Here is a 21,918-nt window from a genome sequence, read left to right as displayed (position 1 = left end):
TTTTACTTCTTTGTTTCCAATATGGATGCCTCTTATTTCTTTTTCTTGTTTAACTGTCCTAGGAAGATCTACAATGATGTATATATAGTTATGGTGAAAATGTACTTCTTGTCTTGTCCTTGATATTACAGGAAAGACATCTTTGCCTTTCATCAAAGACAAAGTATGGTTGCTAACCTTGGGTGTTGTATATATGCACTTTATCAGGTTGAGGAAATTCCTTTCTATTCTTACTTTGTTCAGTTTCTTTTTTTCATCATGAAAAGGTTCTGGATTTTGTCAATTGCCTCTTTGGCATTGTTGAAATGATTTTTGTTCTTATTCTAATAATATGGTGTATTACGTTTTCAGATATTCAACCAATTTTGCATTCCTGGGATAAATCCCACTTGGTCATAGTGTACAATCTTTTTTTTTTTTTCCAAATATTTTTTAATGTTTTTATTTTTAGAGAGAGTCACAGAGTGTGAGTGGGGGAGGGGCAGAGAGAGAGAGACACACACACTGAACTTTAAGCAGGCTCCAAGCTGTAAGCACAGAGCCCCATGCAGGGCTCGAACTCAAGAAATGTGAGATCATAACCTGAGCTGAAGTCGGAAGCTTAACCAACTGAGCCACCCAGGTACCCCTACGGTCTTTTTTACACATTGTTGCATGTAGTTTGCTATGATTTTAGTGAAGATTTTTTCCATTTATATTAAGACTGATCCGTAGTTAACTTGTAAAATCTGTTTGGTTTTGATATCAGGGTAATATCGACCTCATGGAATGAGTAGGGAAGCGTTCCTTCCTTTTTTTGTGGGGAGGGTTGTTGTGAAGGATTGGTGTTCTTAATTAAACATTTGGTAGAATTCACCAGTGAAACCATCTGTTCCTGGATTTTTCTCAGTGAAAAGTTTTTTGATTACTAATTCAACTGCTATTTGTTATGGGTCTATTCAAATTTTCTATCTCTTCTTGAGTCCGTTTTGATGATGTATCATTTTAGAAATTTGTTCATTTCACCTATGTACCTAATTTGTTGGCATTCAGCTGTCCATGGTATTTTCATAATCCTTTTTATTTCTGTAAGATCGGTAGTAAGTTCCCCTCTTTCATTCCTGATTTTAGTAATTTTAGTCTTACCTTTTTTCACTTTTTTCTTTGGTTTAACTAAAGATTCGTCAATTTTGTTGATCTTTTCAAAGAACCCATTTTCAGTTACACCAATGTTCTCTACTGTTCTATACTGTATTTATTTATCTCTAATCCTTATATTTTCTTTCCTTATGTTTGCCTTTGGTTTAATCTGGTCTTTAATTTCTTCCTCTTTTTTTTTGCTTAAAATTTTTTTTTAATTTTTAATGTTTATTTTTGAGAGGGGGTGAGGGGCAGAGAGAGGGAGACACAGAATCCAGAGCAGGCTCCAGGCTCTGAGCTGTCAGCAAACTTGAAACTTTCTTTTTTAATACAGGCATTGACAGTCATAAACTCCCCTCTAAGCACCGCTTTAGCTACATTCTGTAAGTTTTTTTTTAATTAATTTATTTTTTAATTTACATCCAAGTTAGTTAGCATGTGGTGCAACAATGATTTCAGGAGTAGATTCCTTAATGCCCCTTACCCATTTAGCCCCTCCCCCCTCCCATAATCCCTCCTCAACCCTCAGCTTGTTCTCTATATTTAAGAGTCTCCTAAGTTTTGTCCCCCTCCCTGTTTTTATATTATTTTTGCTTCCCTTCCCTTATGTTCATCTGTTTTGTCTCTTAAAGTCCTCACATGAGTGAAGTCATATGATATTTGTCTTTCTCTGACTAATTTCACTTAGTAAATACCCTCTAGTTCCATCCACATAGTTGCAAACGGCAAGATTTCATTCTTTTTGATTGCCGAACAATACACCATTGTATATATATATGCCACATCTTCTTTATCCATTTATCCATCAATGGATATGTGGGCTCTTTCCATACTTTGGCTATTGTCAATAGCACTGCTGTAAACATTGGGATGCATGTGCCCCTTTGAAACAGCACACCTGTACATACGTTTTTATATGTTGTACTTTCATTTTTATTCCTCTTAAAGTACTTCCTAATTACCCCTGTGATTTCCTCTTTTCCACATATTTGTGAATTTCCAAAATTTCTTTGTGTCACTGATTTCTAACTTAATACTATTCTCGAAGAACATACTTTGTATGACTTTAATTCTTTTAAATTAATTCGGGCATGTTTTATAGCCTAGCATATGGTTTACCCTGGAGAATGTTCTATGTATGCTTGTGAAGAATATGTGCTCTGCTACTGTTGGGTGAGGTGTTCTACAGATGTATATCAGGTCTAATTGGTTTATAATATTTCTATTTCCTTATTTTCTACCTACTTTTACCATTAATTATTAAAAGTGGCATACTGGGGTATCTGGGGTGGCTCAGTCGACTAAGCATTCAACTCCCGATTTCAGCTCAGGCCATCTCATGGTCAGTCCTGACATCGAGCCCAGCGTAGGGCTCCTTGCTGAGTATGGAGACTGCTTAAGATTCTGTCTCCCTCTGCCCCTCCCCTGCTCGCTCTCTCTCAAAAAATAAAAATAAAACAAAAATGAATAAATAGAAGTGGGGTATTAAAGTTTCCAACTATTATTGTTTAAACCATTTCTCTCTCCAGTTGTTAGCTTTGCCTCATATATTTTGGGGCTTTGTTGTTAAGCCAAGTATTGTCTTCTCTTTTTCATAACAATATACAGAACTTACCTTTTGAACTAATTTTGTTTGCTTTTTATTATACACTATTTCCCTATCCCCTAGCCACAGGCACCCACTCTTCTACTCTGTTTCTAGGAGTTTGACCTTTTTTTACTTTTGTTTTTTAGGATTCCACACCGAAATGATACCAGGCAGTATGTGTCTTCTCTAATTTACTTCTTAGTATAATGCCCTCAAGGTCCATCCAGGTTGCTGTAAATGGCAGCATTTCCTTCTCTCTGGTGGCAGAGTAACATTCCATTGTGTACGTACACACTACACCTTCTTTGTCCATTCATCGCTGACAGACATGTAGGTTGTTTCCAAATTTAGCTATTATAAATAATGCTACAATAAACATGGGAGTGTGGATACTCTTCAATATCCTGTTTTCATATCCTTGGGATATATACCAGAAGCTGGACTGCTGGATTGTATAGAGTTTCTATTTTTAATTTTTTGAGGAACCTCTATACTGTTTTCCGTAGCGGCTGCACCAATTTATAGTCCCACCAACAGCGCACAAGGGTTCCCTTTTCTCCTCAACCTCACCAACACTCATCTCTTGTCTTTTTTATGATAAAAAACTAAAAAGCTTCTTTCTGCACAACAAAGAAAACCATCAACAAAATAAAAAGGCAACCTGTGGAATGGGGAGAAAATATCTGCCAATCATGTCCAATAAGGAGTTAATATCAAAAAACATATAAAGAACTCACACAAGTTAACAGGAAAAAAAATGTGATTTAAAAATGGGCAGAAATACTGAATAAACATTTTTTTTCAAAGAAGATACATACAAGTAGCCAACAGGTGCATGAAAAGGTGTTCAATATCATTAATCTTTAGAGAAATGCAAATCAAAACCACAAGATGATACCATCTCACATCTGTTCGAATGGCTGTATTTTATAGTGAAGACCTCTGGGACTACAATGTCCCTTTTTAACATATCAAGAAAACATAGGCTTTAGTAGAAGCAAGAGTCTTAAAAGGAAACTGAACTTTCTTCCATACTGGCATTATATAGAAGTACAATAAATATTACATTTGTGGTAGCAGCATTTCATGTTAAATACCAGGAATCACTGGTTTGCATTACACATCTGGAATCAAGAAGACTTTATGCAAAAGGATGAGATTATGGAGTGACATATCTCAGTATTGTTTTTCTCTTTTCTATAAAAGTACTATTTCTAACTTTAATTAAACATTTATCTTAGCATTACTGGTGTTTTTTTTTTTTTAACCTACTTTGTGAGTAAGGCTGAAGATAAATTATGAATATATGCTTGTTATCCTCTGAGACTTTGGAGGACAGGTATCATGGATGCATAATTAACATTACAGGGACAGGAATTTCACTAATCAACAGTTTTTGAAAGAGACAAGTTTACCTACATTGGAGTACTACCCTTGTCTAGTTCTCTTAACACTAATTTGCCCATAATTCTAATTTCTAGAGAAAAGAGAAACTTTTAATCCGTGAAAACTGATGGCATAATGTTTTCAGGCAATGTTCTTTTTTTAAAAATTTTGTTTCAACGTTTTTTATTTATTTTTGGGACAGAGAAAGACAGAGCATGAACGGGGGAGGGGCAGAGGGAGAGGGAGACACAGAATCGGAAACAGGCTCCAGGCTCCGAGCCTTCAGCCCAGAGCCCGACGCGGGGCTCGAACTCACGGACCGCGAGATCGTGACCTGGCTGAAGTCAGACGCTTAACCGACTGCGCCATCCAGGCGCCCCTTCAGGTAATGTTCAAATGATAGTTCTTGAATAGTAACACAGCTGTGTTAATGGAAACAATTAAAAAATGGTTTATTTCTAAACTTCAGTTAGGCACATAACACCGTCCAACAGTCCCATCACTAGTAACTAGTCAGTTTCTTCTTCTATTTCCTACAGTGGCTCCTAAACAACAACAAAAAGTCATTTCCATTATTTTTCAGATATCCTACTTATCCACCTCTACTTCACTCTCAGCTAAGGACAAAGCTTCCTCCATCTGAGAAAATGGAGGCCCTATAGTAGAGATCTTCTTTTACTACCTTCTACTCAACCTTAAAGCTAATTTATATTTGTGCCCACTCTTGGCCCTTTATAAAGATATGATCCCAAAAGAGGTACTCTCTTCCTTTTCAAAAGAGGTACCTCCTGATCCTGTTTCTTCCAAGCCCTCCCAGAACGTTGCTTCATCATTTATTATATTCTCTTTGATACCTTTATTCTATCACCACTCCTTTCCTTTCAGTCTACAAATATGCTCAAACTTACTTCAATGTAAAAACTCTCTCTTAACCTTCTTTTCCCTTGTTAAACCAGTCCCCTTATTGCTTTGCACAGCCAAAGTTCTTCAAAGAGTAGTCTCAGGTTTGTTTCCTTTTCATGACTTCTATGCATTCCTCAACCCAATCTATTTTTCGTTCCAGGACTCTGCTAAGATTACTCTTGCAAAGGTCTGTGTCATTCTAAGATCCAAATCCAAGGCCACTTATCAATTCTGAAGCAGCATTTAATATTAGCAATGCCTTCTTTCTTTTTGAAACTCTCTGACTACAGCTACTACCTAACACCAATGATTTTCAAATCCAGGCATCCAGCCAAGACCTCTCTCCTGAGCCCCAGACCTGTAGATCATACTGACAACTATACATATCTACAAAAACAATCTCTAAACACCTCATAATCAACATGTCTCAAATCAATGGAAATACGTTCTCTCTTCATTCTACTTCCTAAATACCTCTCCAATCCAGCCCTACTGTAACTACCTTGGTTCAAATCCTCATAATAACAGCCAAATAGCCTCTTGGGGTAGACTACTATTTTTACCTCTAATAGCCATTCTTTCCTTCTTGGACATATAGCTGTCAGGTTAAAGAACACATTTCCTAGCCTCTCATGAATCTGTGTGACCACGTAAGCAAGTTTCCAGGAATGGACAATGATCAGAGCTGGTGTGCGACTTCCAGACTCATTAGTTAAAAGTTGCTTGCCTTAAAATACTTGTCTCTCGGTTCCTACAAGAAAAAGATGGACACACCAATGACCCTGCTTCACACAGCAGGTGAATGTGTGTTCTACTGGGTGATGGCATAAAATGGAAGGAACAGGCATCCCTCAAGAAGCTCATGTAACAGTACTAATGCACCAGTCTGGGCTCACTTCAGAATTGTTACATGAGAGAGAAATAAAAGTCTATCTTACTCAGGTCATTTTGGAGTTTCTTTGTATGGCAGTTAACCTGAGCCCTAATACGCTTCCCAATATAATTCTTAACTGGTCTCCCTATTTCCAGTATTAACTTACATTTCAGTACATTTGTCATATTACTGCCAGTTATATTTAAAACACAGGATAAATATTAGTCTTCTCCCTAATAACCTTCTATAACCCACAGCTCCAGACATTTTGGCATAGCATAGAAAGTGTCATGGTATACATTCTGGCCTTAATATCCTTCTAGCTTCCATCCTTTACGACCCACTCCCATCCCTGACCATGCTCCCAATTCCCCACAGATACTTTAAGCTCCAGCATCATTAGACTTCAACTCTCTCCAGTGTACGAGAAAAACAAAACATAACCCAAAAGCTCTGCAAAATGAGAGACAGAAGAGGTAAAGAAAATTACTCTAAATTCTGATAAAGCAACCAAAAAAAATGTGTGAGCAATGTATATATGTTATGCACACCATCATTAAAATGATGAACCTCAGCATTTAAAGATGCACTGCACATTTCAAGGGCTGAAATGTCAAAGCACCAAGACGCATGAGAAAAAATAAGCAGCTATTTTAACTTATGGATAATACATACTTTTGAGGTGAAATCCGTATAACAAAGTGTACAATTGAGTGGTATTTAGTACATTCACAATGCTGTGCCACCATCACCTCTAATTCTAAAACATTTTTATCACCCCTAAAGGAGACCCTATACACTTAAGCAGTCACTTCCCATTTCCTCCCTCTTCCCCAGCAACCACAAATCTGCTTTCTGTCTCTAAGGATTTACTTAGTCTGTATATTTCATATAAATGGAACCATACATCAAGAGACCTATTATGTCTGGGTTCCTTCATTTTGGCATGTTTCTGAGACCTCCTTGTAGCATTTTTCAATATGGATGACATAAATTTTTCAAGCAGCATTATTTGTAAATGCAACACACTGGAACCTAAATGCTCACACATGGGACAGTGACTGAATTAACTTTGGGGTGTGTGTGTGTGTGTGTGTGTGTGTGTGTGTGTGTGTGTGTAATGGACTATTTTGGAGTGATTTCCCAGACATGTTGCTAAATGAAAAGAACAAAATTCAAAGAGATATCTATAGTATGCTACCCTTTGTGAAATAAAAAAAGAAAACAAGAAAATATTCATATACCTGTCCCTTTGTGTAAAAAAACAAAACCAACCAAACAAACAAAACGGCACAACAAAAAAACATGGAAAGGATAAACCCGAGACCAAAGACAGTGGTTATCAATAGGGGGTGAGCAGGAATAGGGTAAAAAGGACAGAAATATAATACTTCCTAAATATTTCTTTTTGTATAGTTCTGCCTTTTAGAATCATGTTAAAGTTTCATATGCTCTAAAAACACTCTAAAAGAAAAGAAATAAAATCAAAGATGAGGCAGGCATCCCCCAAATGAATACAAACAGAAACAAATGAACTGGCTATATATCATGGGTTGAATTGTGTCCCCCCTCCCCCCAAAATATGGTGAAGTCTTAATTAACCTCTAGTACTTGTAAATGTGACCCTACTTGGAAATACGGTCTTTGCAGTAATCAAGTCAAGATGAGGCCTTAAGGGAGATCTCTATGACTGATGTCCTTATATGAAGGAAAAATTTGGACACAGGGAGCACAGTATGTGATGACAAAGGCAGAGATTCAAGCCTTCTACAACCCAAGGCACTCCAAAGATTGCTGGCCATCACCAGAAACTGAAGGAGAAGGATGGAACATATTCTCTCCAGAGCTTTCAGATAGATTCAACTCCACTGATACCTTAATTTTCAATTTCTGGCCTCCCAGAACTGTGAGAGAATAAATTTATGTTGCTTTAAGCCATCTAGTTTGTGATATTTTGTTATGGCTGCTCTAGGAAATTAATACACCACACAGACTTCAAATGAATAGCATAAACACTATGAAAGGGTAAGGGTGGTAGGGAACCAAACATAAGAACAGTATATGTTCTAAAGATAAACAGAACTCTGAACAGTGACTTCTAGTTAGTAGTTGATTTCTCAAAGAGATATGGATTAACAAATTTGAAATTACTTCTGTGTTCAAGGATTAAGCAAAGGAATGCATATACTGTGGATAATGGAAACTAGGTTTCTCTACTGGAGAAGAGAGTTACAAACATGAAAAGGAGAAAATGAACCACGTGGTGTTAGACTGGTATTGGTTTTAGACAATCATATGGGTAGGAGGGAGGGGGAGGTGTGGGTAAATCCATATTCGTGTGTGCACATACATGGGACCTCTATTTCCCAACTCCATCCCTTAAGGCAGCCTAGTAACAAGGATACTTCAGTAGCAGTAACTATACCTAGAATCCAAAACAAAGGCTCAAGAACTCTTTCAGATTAAAGGCAACTCAAGAGACCTGGAACTGAATGCAACACATCACCTTGGATTTTCTTTTGCCTTAAAAGGGTATTATTGGGGCAACTGACAAAATCTGAGTAAGGTCTGGGGTTTAAATAATAGGCATCGTATCAGTCTTAATTTCCTGATTTTGATCACTGTACTCTTATGTAAGACAATGACATTTCATCGTTAAAGGAAATACACACTAAAGTATTCAGGGGAAGAGTCTATCTTTTAATGTAGGAAAGCATATAGCAAAAATAATAAATTGAGTATTGAGAAATCTGGGTGAAATACCAAAATTCTTTGTACTGTTCTTATAATTTTTTCTATCCTCTGCAATTACCTTAAATAAAACACATAAAAATTTTTAGTTAAAAATTAAAAATAAATGAACACGGGTTCAATAAAGAGGCAAAACTTTCAAAGAACATTGCTGGAGAACCAGGAATTATTCTCAACATTCCATGAAGTATCTGTAAGGCAATATACACAATAGCACAGGCTCTAGAAAAAACACAAACCTGGATTTGAATTTGCTTCACTGTTACAAAGCCCTAAGGCAAATTAATCTTTCTGTGCCTCTATTCTACATCTGTGAGATGGGGATGATAATACCATACCTACTGCAAGGTGTTACTCTGAGGATGGAGACAATGCATATGAAGAGTTTAGTATAGAGTCTGGCATGCAGCCGTCAGCAAATGTTCAAAAAGTGGTCGCTGTGACTTTTATCACCATTATTGTTATTGTTATGTGGGTATGTGAATTTCAGAAGAAAAATTCCACCATCTGGAAAAAACACTAATAAGAAAGTGAATTCCTGTTAAACCAAGTTCTGCATATCATCATTTCCTACATTTCTGGGTGTACTTGAATTATGTTGCCAAAATCTCCCCTATACCTCCTCTGACATAGAAAACAGAAAACAAACCTAATATGATAGCTGTACTTTCCCTGCCAGCATTTCAGAGCCTATCAATGCCACTTACATAGATGACATAGACTTAATTTTAATACTAAACATGTACATATTAAAGGATCGATCTGAAACAAAAAACAGAAAAAAAAAGAGACAAACGAAAGAACGGACTCTTACAGAAAACAAACTGATGGTTACCAGAGGGAAGATATGGGTGGGAGATGGGGAAACAGGTGAAGGGGATTAAGAGTACACTTATCACGATGAGCACAGAGCAACACAGAGAAATGTTGAATCACTACATTGTGCACCTGAAACTAATATAACACTATATATATTGGTATATATATGTATGCTAGCTATACTGAAATTAAAATTTTTAAAGAGAATTTTATTTATCATGAGACTGACTTAATTTTATCTTGCAAATAATAAAAGGTTCTCCAGAAATTAGGATGGGTAGCCTACAAAAGGCTATAAAGTTACTTTTTCGGCAAAGTATAAGAACTTTAGCAACTGACCTCATAAGCGTGTGTTTTTTTTTTTTTACATCAAAAAATATTTTTGCATTAAAAAAAATCATCATTCTGGAAATTCTAGCCTTTCTAGTATCTGACAGTATCAGTGTCTGACACTTAAATAGCTGATCACTGGGGCGCCTGGGTGGCTCAGTCGGTTAAGCGTCCGACTTCGGCTCAGGTCACGATCTCGTGGTCTGTGAGTTCGAGCCCCGCGTCGGGCTCTGGGCTGACAGCTCAGAGCCTGCAGCCTGCTTCCGATTCTGTGTCTCCCTCTCTCTCTGCCCCTCCCCCGTTCATGCTGTCTCTGTCTCAAAAATAAATAAACAAAAAAAAAAATTTAAAAAAATATAGCTGATCACTAGTACTCATTCAATAACATACCTACTGAGCATTTATGTGCCTAGAACTATACAAAGTCTCAAGGTTATAATTTTTAAAAAAAGCCACCTTCACCAAGGATTTTATAGCCTACTCTGGACAGAATATTTAAGTTCAAAAAAGGCAATTCTAGAACTTGGTTTCATTGCATTTGAGTAGTCACTGTAAAGAAAATAAGCTTAAGGAAATAATTTCCCAAGCTTGCCTTATTCCACAGCCCCCAGATTATCACAAAGAAAAATCTAACTCAAAGTGCATAAATGTCTCTAAGAAGGTCTACTGTGTTTAAGGTGTGTGTGTGTGTGTGTGTGTGTGTGTGTGTGTGTGTTGGGACAGAGGAGAATAATAAGGGATAGTATTAAGTCAGCAGACAGTTTAAGAAATCAGTTATTGCATTTGTTTCCTAGAATGAAAGAAAACATAATAGCTTACTTAATTTTATTAATTTCAATTTCACAATACATGAAATTATACTTTAAAAATTTTAAGTCTCTATTAATAAAAATAATAGCTATTTTAAATGCTTTAAAAGTATTAAAATACTTAATTTTCACAACAACCCTATGAATAGGAACTACTGCTATACCCACTTTGCAGGAGGGTATAAAAACAGGTTACGTAATTTGCTAAGGTCATGGCGCTTACTGTGATGGAGCCTCAATTACAACCAAAGGACTCTGGGTCCAAAGTTTACATTCTAAACCATTATTCCTTCACCATCATACCACTCTTTGATTCTTGCTACCCATCACAGAAACTCTTCCAAAATAACAATTAGACTTCAAAACTAAGCACTTATTTAGTAATTAACTTTTCAGAACATAAGTGAGAACCAGGCATAGACAAAAAGTAACTTGATCAGGCAAAAGAGAGGACTCAAAGCTCAAAGGAAAGTTCTTCTGATAAACTCACAGCATTATTTACTTTTTCAGTAAATGCCATTTTAACAAATCTAACTGTCCAATCTCCTGGCCGCCAATGCAAAAGAAACAGCAGATAAAGGGGGCAGATATAAAGGGCTGACACTTCAAAATCAAGAACTGTGTCTTTTCATTTATCTTAATGCATGTCAGTAAATGTTTATTGATAAAAACAAGCAAGAAGTGACACCAAACGATAGGAAAAAATGCCGCTGAGAGCCTTTCTCTGGGAGGCAACATTTCTCTGTCATGAGGTGTTGAGGATTTAACTTATAACTATCAGTTACATCGTGGTGAGTACACTGCTCTCAGCATGCTATTTGAGATAAGTGCATTTGAGAAATACTTACAAACAACAGTCAAAATAATTCTTGCAATTTAAAGGAGGATTTTAGAAAATTTACCTATATTGTTATTTTCCACTGTCACTGAATACATTATTTATCTCTGTCCAAACATATACCACTATCAATCCTATAAAAATATTGTTTGAATCAATCTGCCTCAAGAACAAGTATTATTTTAAAATCTAGTTTCAGAGGGCACCCGGGGGGCTCAGTTGGTTGAGCGTCTGACTTAGGCTCAGGCCATGATCTCACAGTCCGTGAGTTTGAGCCCCACATTGGGCTCTGTGCCGACAGCTCAGAGCCTGGAGCCTGCTTTGGATTCTGTGTCTCCCTCTCTCTCTGCCCCTCCCCCACTCATGTCCTCTCTCTCTCTCTCTCTGTCTCTCTCTCTCAAAAAGAAACATTAAAAAATTTTTTTAAATAAATAAAATAAAATCTAGTTTCAGTGTGGCATTAGCAACAAAATAAATAGGCAATTCCTTAAATTAAAACAGAAAGCCCAGAACAGACCCAATTATACCGAAGGACTAAGATGCTTGACTTAATTATACAAAAAAAAAAATCAAGTTCGATCTTTACTTCAGGTGATACACAATAATTCCACATGGATCAAAGATTTAAATATTGAAAAAAGTACAATAATAGTCAAGTGAATATAAAATATGCACACACATAAAAATAAACAAGGGGAATGAGCAAGACCTTCAGAGCATAAAGAAAAATAGTGATAGGTTTAGCTACATATGAATTAAAAACTTACCTGTATCCAAAAGTCATCAAAATTTTAAAGGCATACGAGAAAAAAAATTGCAATTTACTAAAGGATTAAAACCTGTCAAAGAAAAAGACCTTTTAAAAAAAAATCAATAAATAGGGGCGCCTGAGTGGCTCAGTCAGTTAGGCATCAGACTCTTGACCTCAGCTCAGGTCATGCATGATCTCACAGTTTGTGGGTTCAAGCCCTGAGTCTGACTCCACACTGACAGCACGGAACCTGCTTCAGATACTCTCTCTCCCTCCCTCTGTCTCTCAAAATAAAATAAACATTTTTTTAAAGTGTTCTTTTTTTTTTTTTAATTTTTAAAAAATGTTTACATATATTTGACAGAGACAGAGTACAAACAGGGAAAGGGCAGAGGGAGAGGGAGAGGCAGACAATCTGAAGCAGACTCCAGGCTCCGAGTCGGCAGCACAGAGCCATGGAGTCTGATGTGGGGCTCGAACTCAAGAGCCGTGAGATCATGACCTGAGCTAAAGTTGGACGCTTAACCAACTCAGCACCCAGACACCCCAGAAGTGTTCTCTATTAAAAAAAAATCAATCAATAAAAGACAGGTATCTCCATAGACAAATGGGCATCCTTTGATCTCACAGGTCATCAGGACCTCCTCTTCATCCTCCAGCCCTTCTTCAGGCTCCCTTCACCTTCACATTCTAACTGAAAGCTGGCTTTCCCCTAGGATGCTGCTTCCTCTTTAGTCCTCTCAGGGTGTAGAAATTTGCTCACATCCTGCAGGACCTAGAAGCGGGGTGGATATCCTCCGTCTTCGCTGTTGCTTCCAAATACCCCTTCCCCTTCTCTCCTTCAAAGCCCAGCCTCTCCTGAAGCGGCTGCTGTCACAGGGTATCACCTCCTACTCCTTGTAGCTGCATTTCTGGAATTCTTAGCCATTCTCCCTCACACACTGACACTGTGGCACCTGGCTCATCACTACTTCACTCATGTTTCGTGACTTCGACATCCTCATAAATGATCATCAAAACACCCAGGCCTCTTGGATGCATAACCTGCTCAGCTATAACAATCTCTATTTCAGCCCCACCCTATTCACATGGGCATCTCATCATCCTTCATAAGCATACCACCTTTAGATATTTTTTTAAATTAGATGTTTTTTTTTTAATGTTGATTATGGAGAGAGAGAAAGAGAAAGAGGAAGAGGCAGAGGAAGAGACAGACACACAAACACACACACACACACAGAGGGAGAGAGGGAGAGAGGGAGAGAGGGAGAGAGGGAGGGAGGGGGAGAGAGGGGGAGAGAGGGAGGGAGAGAGAGAGAGAGAGAGGGAGAGAGGGAGAGAGAGAATGAATGAATGAATGAATGAATGAATGAATGAATATATCCCAGGCAGGCTCTGCCCCATCAGCAGAGTCTGATGTGGGGCTCGAATCCACCAATCGTGAGCTGAAACCAAGAGTCAGATGCTTAACCGACGGAGCCACCCAAGTGCTCCAACGCACCACCTTTATTTTTTTTAAGTTTATTTATTTATTTCAGAGAGACAGAGACAGACAGTAGTACAAAGGGGGTGGGGTGGAGAAAGAGCGAGAATCCCAAGCAGGCCCTGTGCTACCAGCGCAGAGTCCAACGCAGGGCTCCAACTCCCAAAACCAAGAGATCGTGCGAGCCAAAACCAAGAGTCGGACGCTTAACCGACTGAGCCACCTAGGTGCCCCTCCAATGTACCACCTTTAAAGCCTCTATTTCAAGTATCCCATTCAGGTCATCCAATCTTTCCATATGACTGACTAAAGTTCTCCCATTCCAACAATTTTCCAATCTCGAGGATTGTTCTCATTGAGCTTATCATTTTTTACTATCCATACCAATTTCTTGTCCTTCTCTGCCCAGACTCCATGAACAAGCAATATAACCACTCCTTTACAATCACCCTTAACTCCTGAGACAGACCTCTCTCCCTCCATTATACTTTCCAGCAAAATTACAATGATACACCTCAGCTTTCCTTTCCCTTGTACCATAGCAATATCTACAGAGTACAAATTTACAGCTTCATATTTCAATGGGTCACTGATCAATGCCAGACCATCCTACTCTATGTATCATTTTCCAGTCCCTGAGACTATTTCACGTATTTTACCTCCAGCACTACATCTCCAGTATACCCTCCAACTCTCATTCTGGGCTGATAACCATGCCCTATAGTTCCAAAAGGAAAATGGGCCCAATCAGGTAAGCTTCCCACTATCAACCCCACCACCGAACATGCGTATACTTGTCCTCTGCCTTATTAAAATGAATCATTTCTCCTTGCTCTCAGATTTATACCTTGGATCCTACCTCTTTTCATTTTCTCATACTTTATTCCTGGAGTTATCTGCAGTATCTTCCGCAACATCAATTTCTTCTTCTCTACTGGTTTATTCTCAATGGCACAAAACATAACTTACCATTATCTATTCTAGACAAACCCTCCATAACCCCAGGTCCCGCTTTAGCTAATGCCCCATTTCTCTGCTACCCTTTCAGCAAAAGGCCTTGAGAGGTGGATCCTTCCTACTACCTTCATTTCCTTTCCTCTCATTCTCCCCTTAACTTGCTCGAGCAGCCCACCAGTTGTCCAAGTCTGCAAAACCAATGTTCAAGTCTCCATCCTGATCTTACTCCATATCTCTCAGCATCATCCGACAGTTTCATCTCCCTCCTTCCTGAAAGACTTTCTTCCTTGAGCTCCCAAGACAAAACACTCAGCAGGTATTTCTCCTAAGTTGTCAGCTGTTCTCAAGTTCTCTTAGCTGGGTTCTCCCCGTCTGGCAGGCCTCTAATATTGCAGTCATCCAGGGTTATAACCTCAGCCAGACAGCCTTCTCTTCTCTCTACTTTCTTCCTATGGCACCTCATCCACTACCACAGCTTCAACTACCACCTATATGCCAAGGACCCTTAAATTTGTATCTCTAACCTAACTTCTCCCACAGCTTCAAATGCATATGTCAAACTGCCTATTTAACATGTGCAATTGGTCATCTAACAGATGTCTAAAACACACATAACAAATACAGAATTACTAATTAAACATACAGGATTACTGATTCCATCCACCCTTTAAGTCTTCTCCATTTCACTAACAGTACTTATAGTACCACTTCATTGCTCAGATGTCAAAAATTCTTTAAAAGTTTTTCTAGTACACTTCAAATAAAATCTAATCTCTTTAACTACAGTCCCCAAGGCCACCTGTAATTTAGCTTTCCAACCTCATTTCATTTCATACGCCCGCTGGCTCACAATGATCCAGCCATATAGGCCTTCTCTCTGTCCTCAACTGCGCTGTACTCATTCCTGTCTCTGCACCTGATCTTGGCTGCCTGGAATGCTCTTCCCCACGCCTGTCACGGGACTGTCATCTTCTCATCATTCAAGTCTCAACCCAAATGTCATCTGCTCTGAGAGGCCTCCCATGACCACACTATTTTCAACATTACCTTACTTTAGTTCATAAAGTATTTGTTTACATGTTTCACCACACGTTTACTGTCTCTTTGAACTAAAATATAAGCTTTTCAAGGGTAAGAGTCTGCCTTATTTACCACTATTTGCCGGACAGTGAGATCACAGACTGGCACACAGTAGACACTGAATACATTTCTGTTAAATAACTGACATGAACAAGTTCTTCACAAAAAAAATCCAATTACCAGAAGACAAAGAAATGCCAATTAATTAACAGGTATCAATTTCTGCCCAATAGTAAAGATTTTATTTTAATGATACCCTTTGTGGGCAAAAGTATAGGGGGAAAAAACAGGAAATTTCAGGCACAACCTTCCTAGTATATATCGTAACTCTTAAAAATGGACACATCTTTTGACCAGCTATGAATTCATCATGACAAAATCATCATGTATAAAAACAAAAGATATCCTCGCAGGTACACAGTAATGCTGTTTCTAACCGTGAAAACTTATGTGTTACAATCATTAGGGACTGAGTAAATAAATGTGATTTATATAACCAACTACTATGCAGCCAACTAAAAAAACACTGGCATAAAAATGTTAACACGGAAAAATATTCATGAAATGCTTTCCAAACGAAAAGCAAATACACAAAATAAGTCCTTTATATGAATAAAGTGTACTCATATACACATACATGTGTTTACATGTAAGGCAGGCGATGGCCAGGCCTGCTACAGGTCCGAGGACACTGCAAGAAATGGAACACAAAAGCACAGAGCAGTGTCACAACAAATAATTGCCTTTTCTAACAGCAGCTGCACCACTTGCTGACTACAGATGATGTCACTCTCCAAGCCTGAAAGCATACATGATGGCAAACTAGGTTTTGTGGCTGACAAATTACTCACTGCACAGACCACCGGTGTAGCCCACCCTCTGCGAGGACCTGGGGACGCCCTGGTGAGCCATGTCCACTCACGTGCATCCTTATCTTATTTGTCCTCTGTGGTGCCTGTTCACTGGTTCATGGCAGGCAAGCAAATTAAGCCAATCTCAGTCGTGTACTCTTGCCAATCTTTGAACTTCTACCAGCCCTTTGTGGTCTACATAACTGTGTGGTTCCTATATGTTTATGTATGTGTGGGTGTTTGTATATAAACATACAAGAAAATCCAGAGAATCATCAGAAGTTGACAGTGTTCATACACCTGGAAGAATGACGAACGATGCTTAGTTTCTTCTTTTTATTTAACTGTATTTGTTGACAGGGTTCACACACTTGGTAGAATGATGAATGATGCTTAGTTTCTTATTTTTTATTTAATTGTATTTTTTTTTTTACTTTCATTACACTCTATGTTAACTAACTGGAATTCAAACGAAAAGTTTAAAAAAATGTTACAGGCTTTGGTTAATCAAAGGATGACTAAGGAAACCAAATATAAATTAAAGCCACATGAATAAGACTGTAAGTCCCAGTGACATAAACACACTAACTTCACATTTAAGCAAACAATTTTGTCCACGTGTCTGAATAAGTCTTCATTTAGTGTCAGGTTCAAACTGGATATCAGCTGCTTAAAAAAAAAAAGAAAAACAAGGAACAAAATAACAAACTTGGATGTAATTCTTCATTACATACACTTAAGTATTTCAGATTTGGTTTTTGTTTTTCCAAAAATCATAGACAGTCCATCAGAATTTTAATTTAGAAAAATGTAAACATGCCACCATGAAGTTGTCTCCCTCCACCACATTCCAAATCTAGCCTGAATCTTATTAATCCTCTCAGGCTAACTACCGATTCGCAGAAGAACATATTAAATGACACCACAGGGAGGCAATCAGCAAAATCCAGACTGAGGGAATAATTCTACATGACAAACAACCTAGTTTTTTTTTCAACAAAAAATTGCAAGGAAAAAGAGATTTTTTTAAAAAAAAAGGAGAAATAAAGAAGGAATATACAAATATAAAAGAAATTTGAGACATATCAACTAATTGCAGTACGTGGGACTTATCTGTTATTAGGAAACTTATTAAAGTTGTTGAAAGACAACAATGGTATTGTGTTATATATTTTGATCACTTTACTGAGGCATATTTTAAAATCATGTAATTCATCCATATCAAGAGTACAATTTAATAGTTTTTTTAGTAATCTACGAAGGTGTGCATCCATTACTGTAAACCAGTTTAGAATATTACCCCAATAAGATTCCTCATGTCCATTAACTGTTAGTCCACACACACACACACACACACACACACACACACACACACACAAACACACCAGCCCACTAATCCACTTTCTGACTACAGATTTGCCTCTTCTGAATATTTCACATAAGAGGAATCATACACTGTGTGGTCTCTCGTGTCTGGGTCCTTCCACTTAGCATGTTTTTAGGTTCATTTATGTCATTGCATCCATCAGCAGTTTGTTTTTATTGCTGAATAATATTTCACTTTATAGACATATTTTGTCTCTTCATTTACCAGCTGATGGGCAGTTCTTTCCAACTTCAGGCTACTGTGAATAATGCTACTATGAACTTGTATGTGAAAGTCGTGCAGGCAGATGCACAAGAGAAGAACTGCTGGGTCATTTGGCAAATTAATGTTTAACTTTTTAAGAAAAATGCCAAACTGTTTTTCCAAAGTAGATGCACCATTTTATGTTCCTGTAAGGGTTCCTGTTTGTGGTTATACTTTGAGTTCTTATCCTTTAGCCATACATGCTGAAATATTAATGATTTGATATTTGGGGTCTCATTCAAAATTATAAATGGAAGAAGGAGGGTGGTGGGTATAGATGGAATATGGTTGGTCATATCTCAAGAACTGGAGTACTGTTAGTAGTGATAACAGCTACTTACTATAGAAGGTACTACGGTACTTTGTTCCAGACACTGTTTTAAGTGCTTTAGATATATTAGCTCATTTAATCCCTACAACAACCTTAAGAGGAAGCTACTGTTATTAGTTCCATTTTAGAGATCAAGAAACAGAACCAGAAAGCTTAAGCAATGTGGCAAAGCCAGGACTACAATCAAAGTAGCCTGGCTTTAGACCTGTGTTTTTAAACACCAGGCCATATATTTCAAGCTCACCAACAAGTGATATGTGAAATTAAAGTATTCAAAGTCAGGTGGCTTCTATGAAGATCTAGGTAGGGAATCCAATGTTAAGTAAACTTAAGGGTATATGTAGTAACATATAAATGATAATAACCCTGTTATCTCTGGATAGAACATGAATGATTTTTCTTCTTTTTATTTAATTGTATTTTCTACTTTTAAAACAATGATCAACATATACATGACAGTTTAAGATTCACATCCTAACAACAGAAACATTGCATTAATCAGAAAACAAAGGACTTGATGAACAGAAAGATTTTTCAAGTTCCTAATTTTTTAAAGAAGTTTTAAGAGGTACTGAACAGGTACCGTGTACCAGACACTAAGTTCAGTGCTATGGACACAAACTTGACCAAAAGCCTTGGAACAAAGAAAGGCATTTCTAGAATGACAATACAGATGTGGTTAAGTGCTCTTAGAGCAGAGGCAGGAAGACCTGAAACAGGAGACACTAAACTGATTGGAAGGAATGATGTATGTACAAACTGCTTCTAATTAGAGATGACTTCATCAAATAACAGAGCCACTCCTTACTGATTACAAATGAAGACCCTGCTTCAAATGCCAAATCTTCACTTTTTTTTCTTACCTCAGATTTCACCAACTTTAAATATCCCCTAAAAAACAGAGGAGATTCAAAGAAAAAACTATCTTGTATGTTAGAGTATTAATTAGACTATACAAAATCTGTAAATATGTGTAACTGAGAAAGTATTTTTTCATTCATTATATTTAAGTGTGGTTTGATCACAGTCCATCAACACATCCTTAAATTTCATCTTAATGGCACTTCTAAAAAGTCTACTGATGATCTAAATCAAGGGCAGGAAAACTACAGCTGCAGGTGGCCTGGTTTGCTAAGAATGGTTTTTACATTTTAGGGGGAGAAAAGAGACAGAGAGGGAGGAAAGAGGGGTAACTGTATGCAGAGACCACATATGGTCCACAAAGCCTAAAATACTTTACTATCTGGACTTTTCAAAAAAAAAAATGCCCTCCTTAAAACAACAAAAACAGAAACAAAAAACTACCAAATGGATTTCTGCTCACACCAGGAATAAAACCTGTTTTTACCAAATTCATGTATTATCAATTTGTTGTGAAGGAAGCCATCAGAAAGGCAGTACCATCACTGTGGAACTCAGTCTAGACACTTAGCACAGCTACTTGTTTATGATAGAAAAGAGAAAAAAAGAGGAAGGATTTTTAAAAAAAATTTTTTAACGTTTATTCATTTTTGAGAGACAGAGAGAGACAGAGCACAAGCAGGGGTGGGGCAGAGAGACGGGGACATAGAATCTGAAGCAGGCTCCAGGCTCTGAGCCGTCAGCACCAGAGCACGAACCGTGAGATCATGACGTGAGCCAAAGTCAGACGCACAACCAACTGAACCACCCAGGCGCCCCGAAGAAGGACTTTTAAGAGAGGATAAACAAGGGTATGTAGTTAGCTCAGAAAGACATGGGTTTTGTAAAGGGTAGGGGATTTCAGAGAGAAAATATAGCTGAAGCAGAAAAAAAAAAAAGCAGAGTCATCTAGGGGCTCTACAATAAGCTGCTCAAGTTGGAAGGTAACTAGTATTACAATATTAATGACTCATAAAATGGGAGGGTTAGGTCTACTGAGAAAACAGAGGAGACCCAGAGAAGCTACCTGCCCAAGTTCACACAGCAAGAGTGTGGGACAGAAAGAACTGAACTACAGGCACTCCAATCTCAGTTCAGTGTTTTCCCCCTGGCATCACAATGCCCTCTCAGTATAGGACAGTGCTAACCTAGAAAAACAGCACTAGAGACTGGTGACAAGTTAGCTCAACTGAGTTAGAAGGAACAGTCTCTTCAGGAGTTCTCCTCCTCCCCCCATTATGAGTTATTTTTTCAAGAAGAACTGAGTCAGGTGTCTACAGAACTCAAAGAGGAGGAGGAAAAGAGTAGACCCCAGTTCTATTTCCCAGATGTTAGGAACAATCAGAAAATGCTGACCAAACATCATTAAAATCAGCCTTAAAGATATGCAGTGGCTTACAGCAATAAGAAACATCAAATTTCAGTTTACCTGGTTCCAGTTTTATTACTTTAATTGCTGCCAATTCACCAGTGTTAACATTCCGTGCCTAAAAGAGAAGAAAAAATACTGTAAAAAAAAGTTTTCATGAAAAACTTTATAAATGTCATTTTAGTTTACTGTTTATTTTCAGTTATACAGAGATAATTTTTAATGCAAGAACTGTAAAAGGGGTTTATATTTACAAAGCAAACAATATATTCTTTACAATGAATGCCAACATTAATTCAAGTGTAAATTTAATAACAGTGATAATAATAATTAACACTTACAGAGACTTCAGGATGTGCCAGGCACTGTCCTAAGTATTTTTTATTAATTCATTTATCCTCACAACAATCTTATGAGGTAGGTACTAATATTATATCCACTTTGCAGATGACAAAACTGAAGCACAGACAAGTTAAAGAACTTGCCGAGGCCATATTGCTAGTAAGCAACAGTAATGATTCTAATCCAAGAAGACTGATTTCAGAGTCTGAGCTTTTAAGCATTACACTTTATTGCCATTCATTCTAAGTCCATTTAAAATTTTGAATTCATTAACTAGCCTTAAACTTTTAATCTTAAAAATCTGAGAATATGAAAAGCTAATAATTTATAAGTATATAATAATATAAATATAAAAACAGCCCCCCCCCCCCGCGCATCTGTTTAAACACAGCTGATGGTACAATCAATTCAGTGCAGTTCAGTACAATCAAGTATATTTCACAAGCCATATATTAAAAATAAAAATTATTTAAGAGATCAATCAATAACATTAAATTGCTCGTATTTACAACTGTGATTATGTAATAAGCTGAAGCTGTCTTTTCAATTTGTATGCAAATGGCAGTAATTCTTTGTCAACTTAAAATGTTTTATAATTTGATCAGAACTTTCAAAATACTTGCAACTGTTATAACTGTTACATAAAACTGCTCACTGAAACTTAACTTTCATATCAGCCAATGAAGATCAATACACACAATTCTAATCTATACACCCAATGTGGGCCTTGAGCTCACAACCTCAAGATCAAGAATCACACACTCTGCCAGCTGAGCCAGCAAAGCGCCCCACAACACTTTCTTATTA

The 21,918-nt window shown here is 37.5% G+C and overlaps 1 protein-coding gene across 3 annotated transcripts in view; it reads right to left on the bottom strand.

Annotated features, from left to right (window-relative positions):
- MAP4K3 (mitogen-activated protein kinase kinase kinase kinase 3) overlaps positions 1–21,918 on the bottom strand; it is a 206,053-nt gene that overhangs the window by 118,698 nt on the left and 65,437 nt on the right. For all 3 annotated transcript variants that reach the window (XR_006301061.1, XM_043604108.1, XM_043604109.1), the window contains exon 2: positions 20,830–20,887. Coding sequence is in view for 2 of the 3 variants with exons in the window: in XM_043604108.1 (XP_043460043.1) it covers positions 20,830–20,887 (58 nt within the window). In the remaining variant the exon portion in view is untranslated. The remainder of the gene's footprint in view (positions 1–20,829; positions 20,888–21,918) is intronic.

Source organism: Prionailurus bengalensis, chromosome A3, assembly GCF_016509475.1.
Source record: "Prionailurus bengalensis isolate Pbe53 chromosome A3, Fcat_Pben_1.1_paternal_pri, whole genome shotgun sequence".
In the NCBI taxonomy this organism is placed as follows: Eukaryota; Metazoa; Chordata; class Mammalia; order Carnivora; family Felidae; genus Prionailurus; species Prionailurus bengalensis.
The sequence above is the reverse complement of the archived record's forward strand: the minus strand, read 5'-3'. Positions and strand labels throughout refer to the sequence as shown.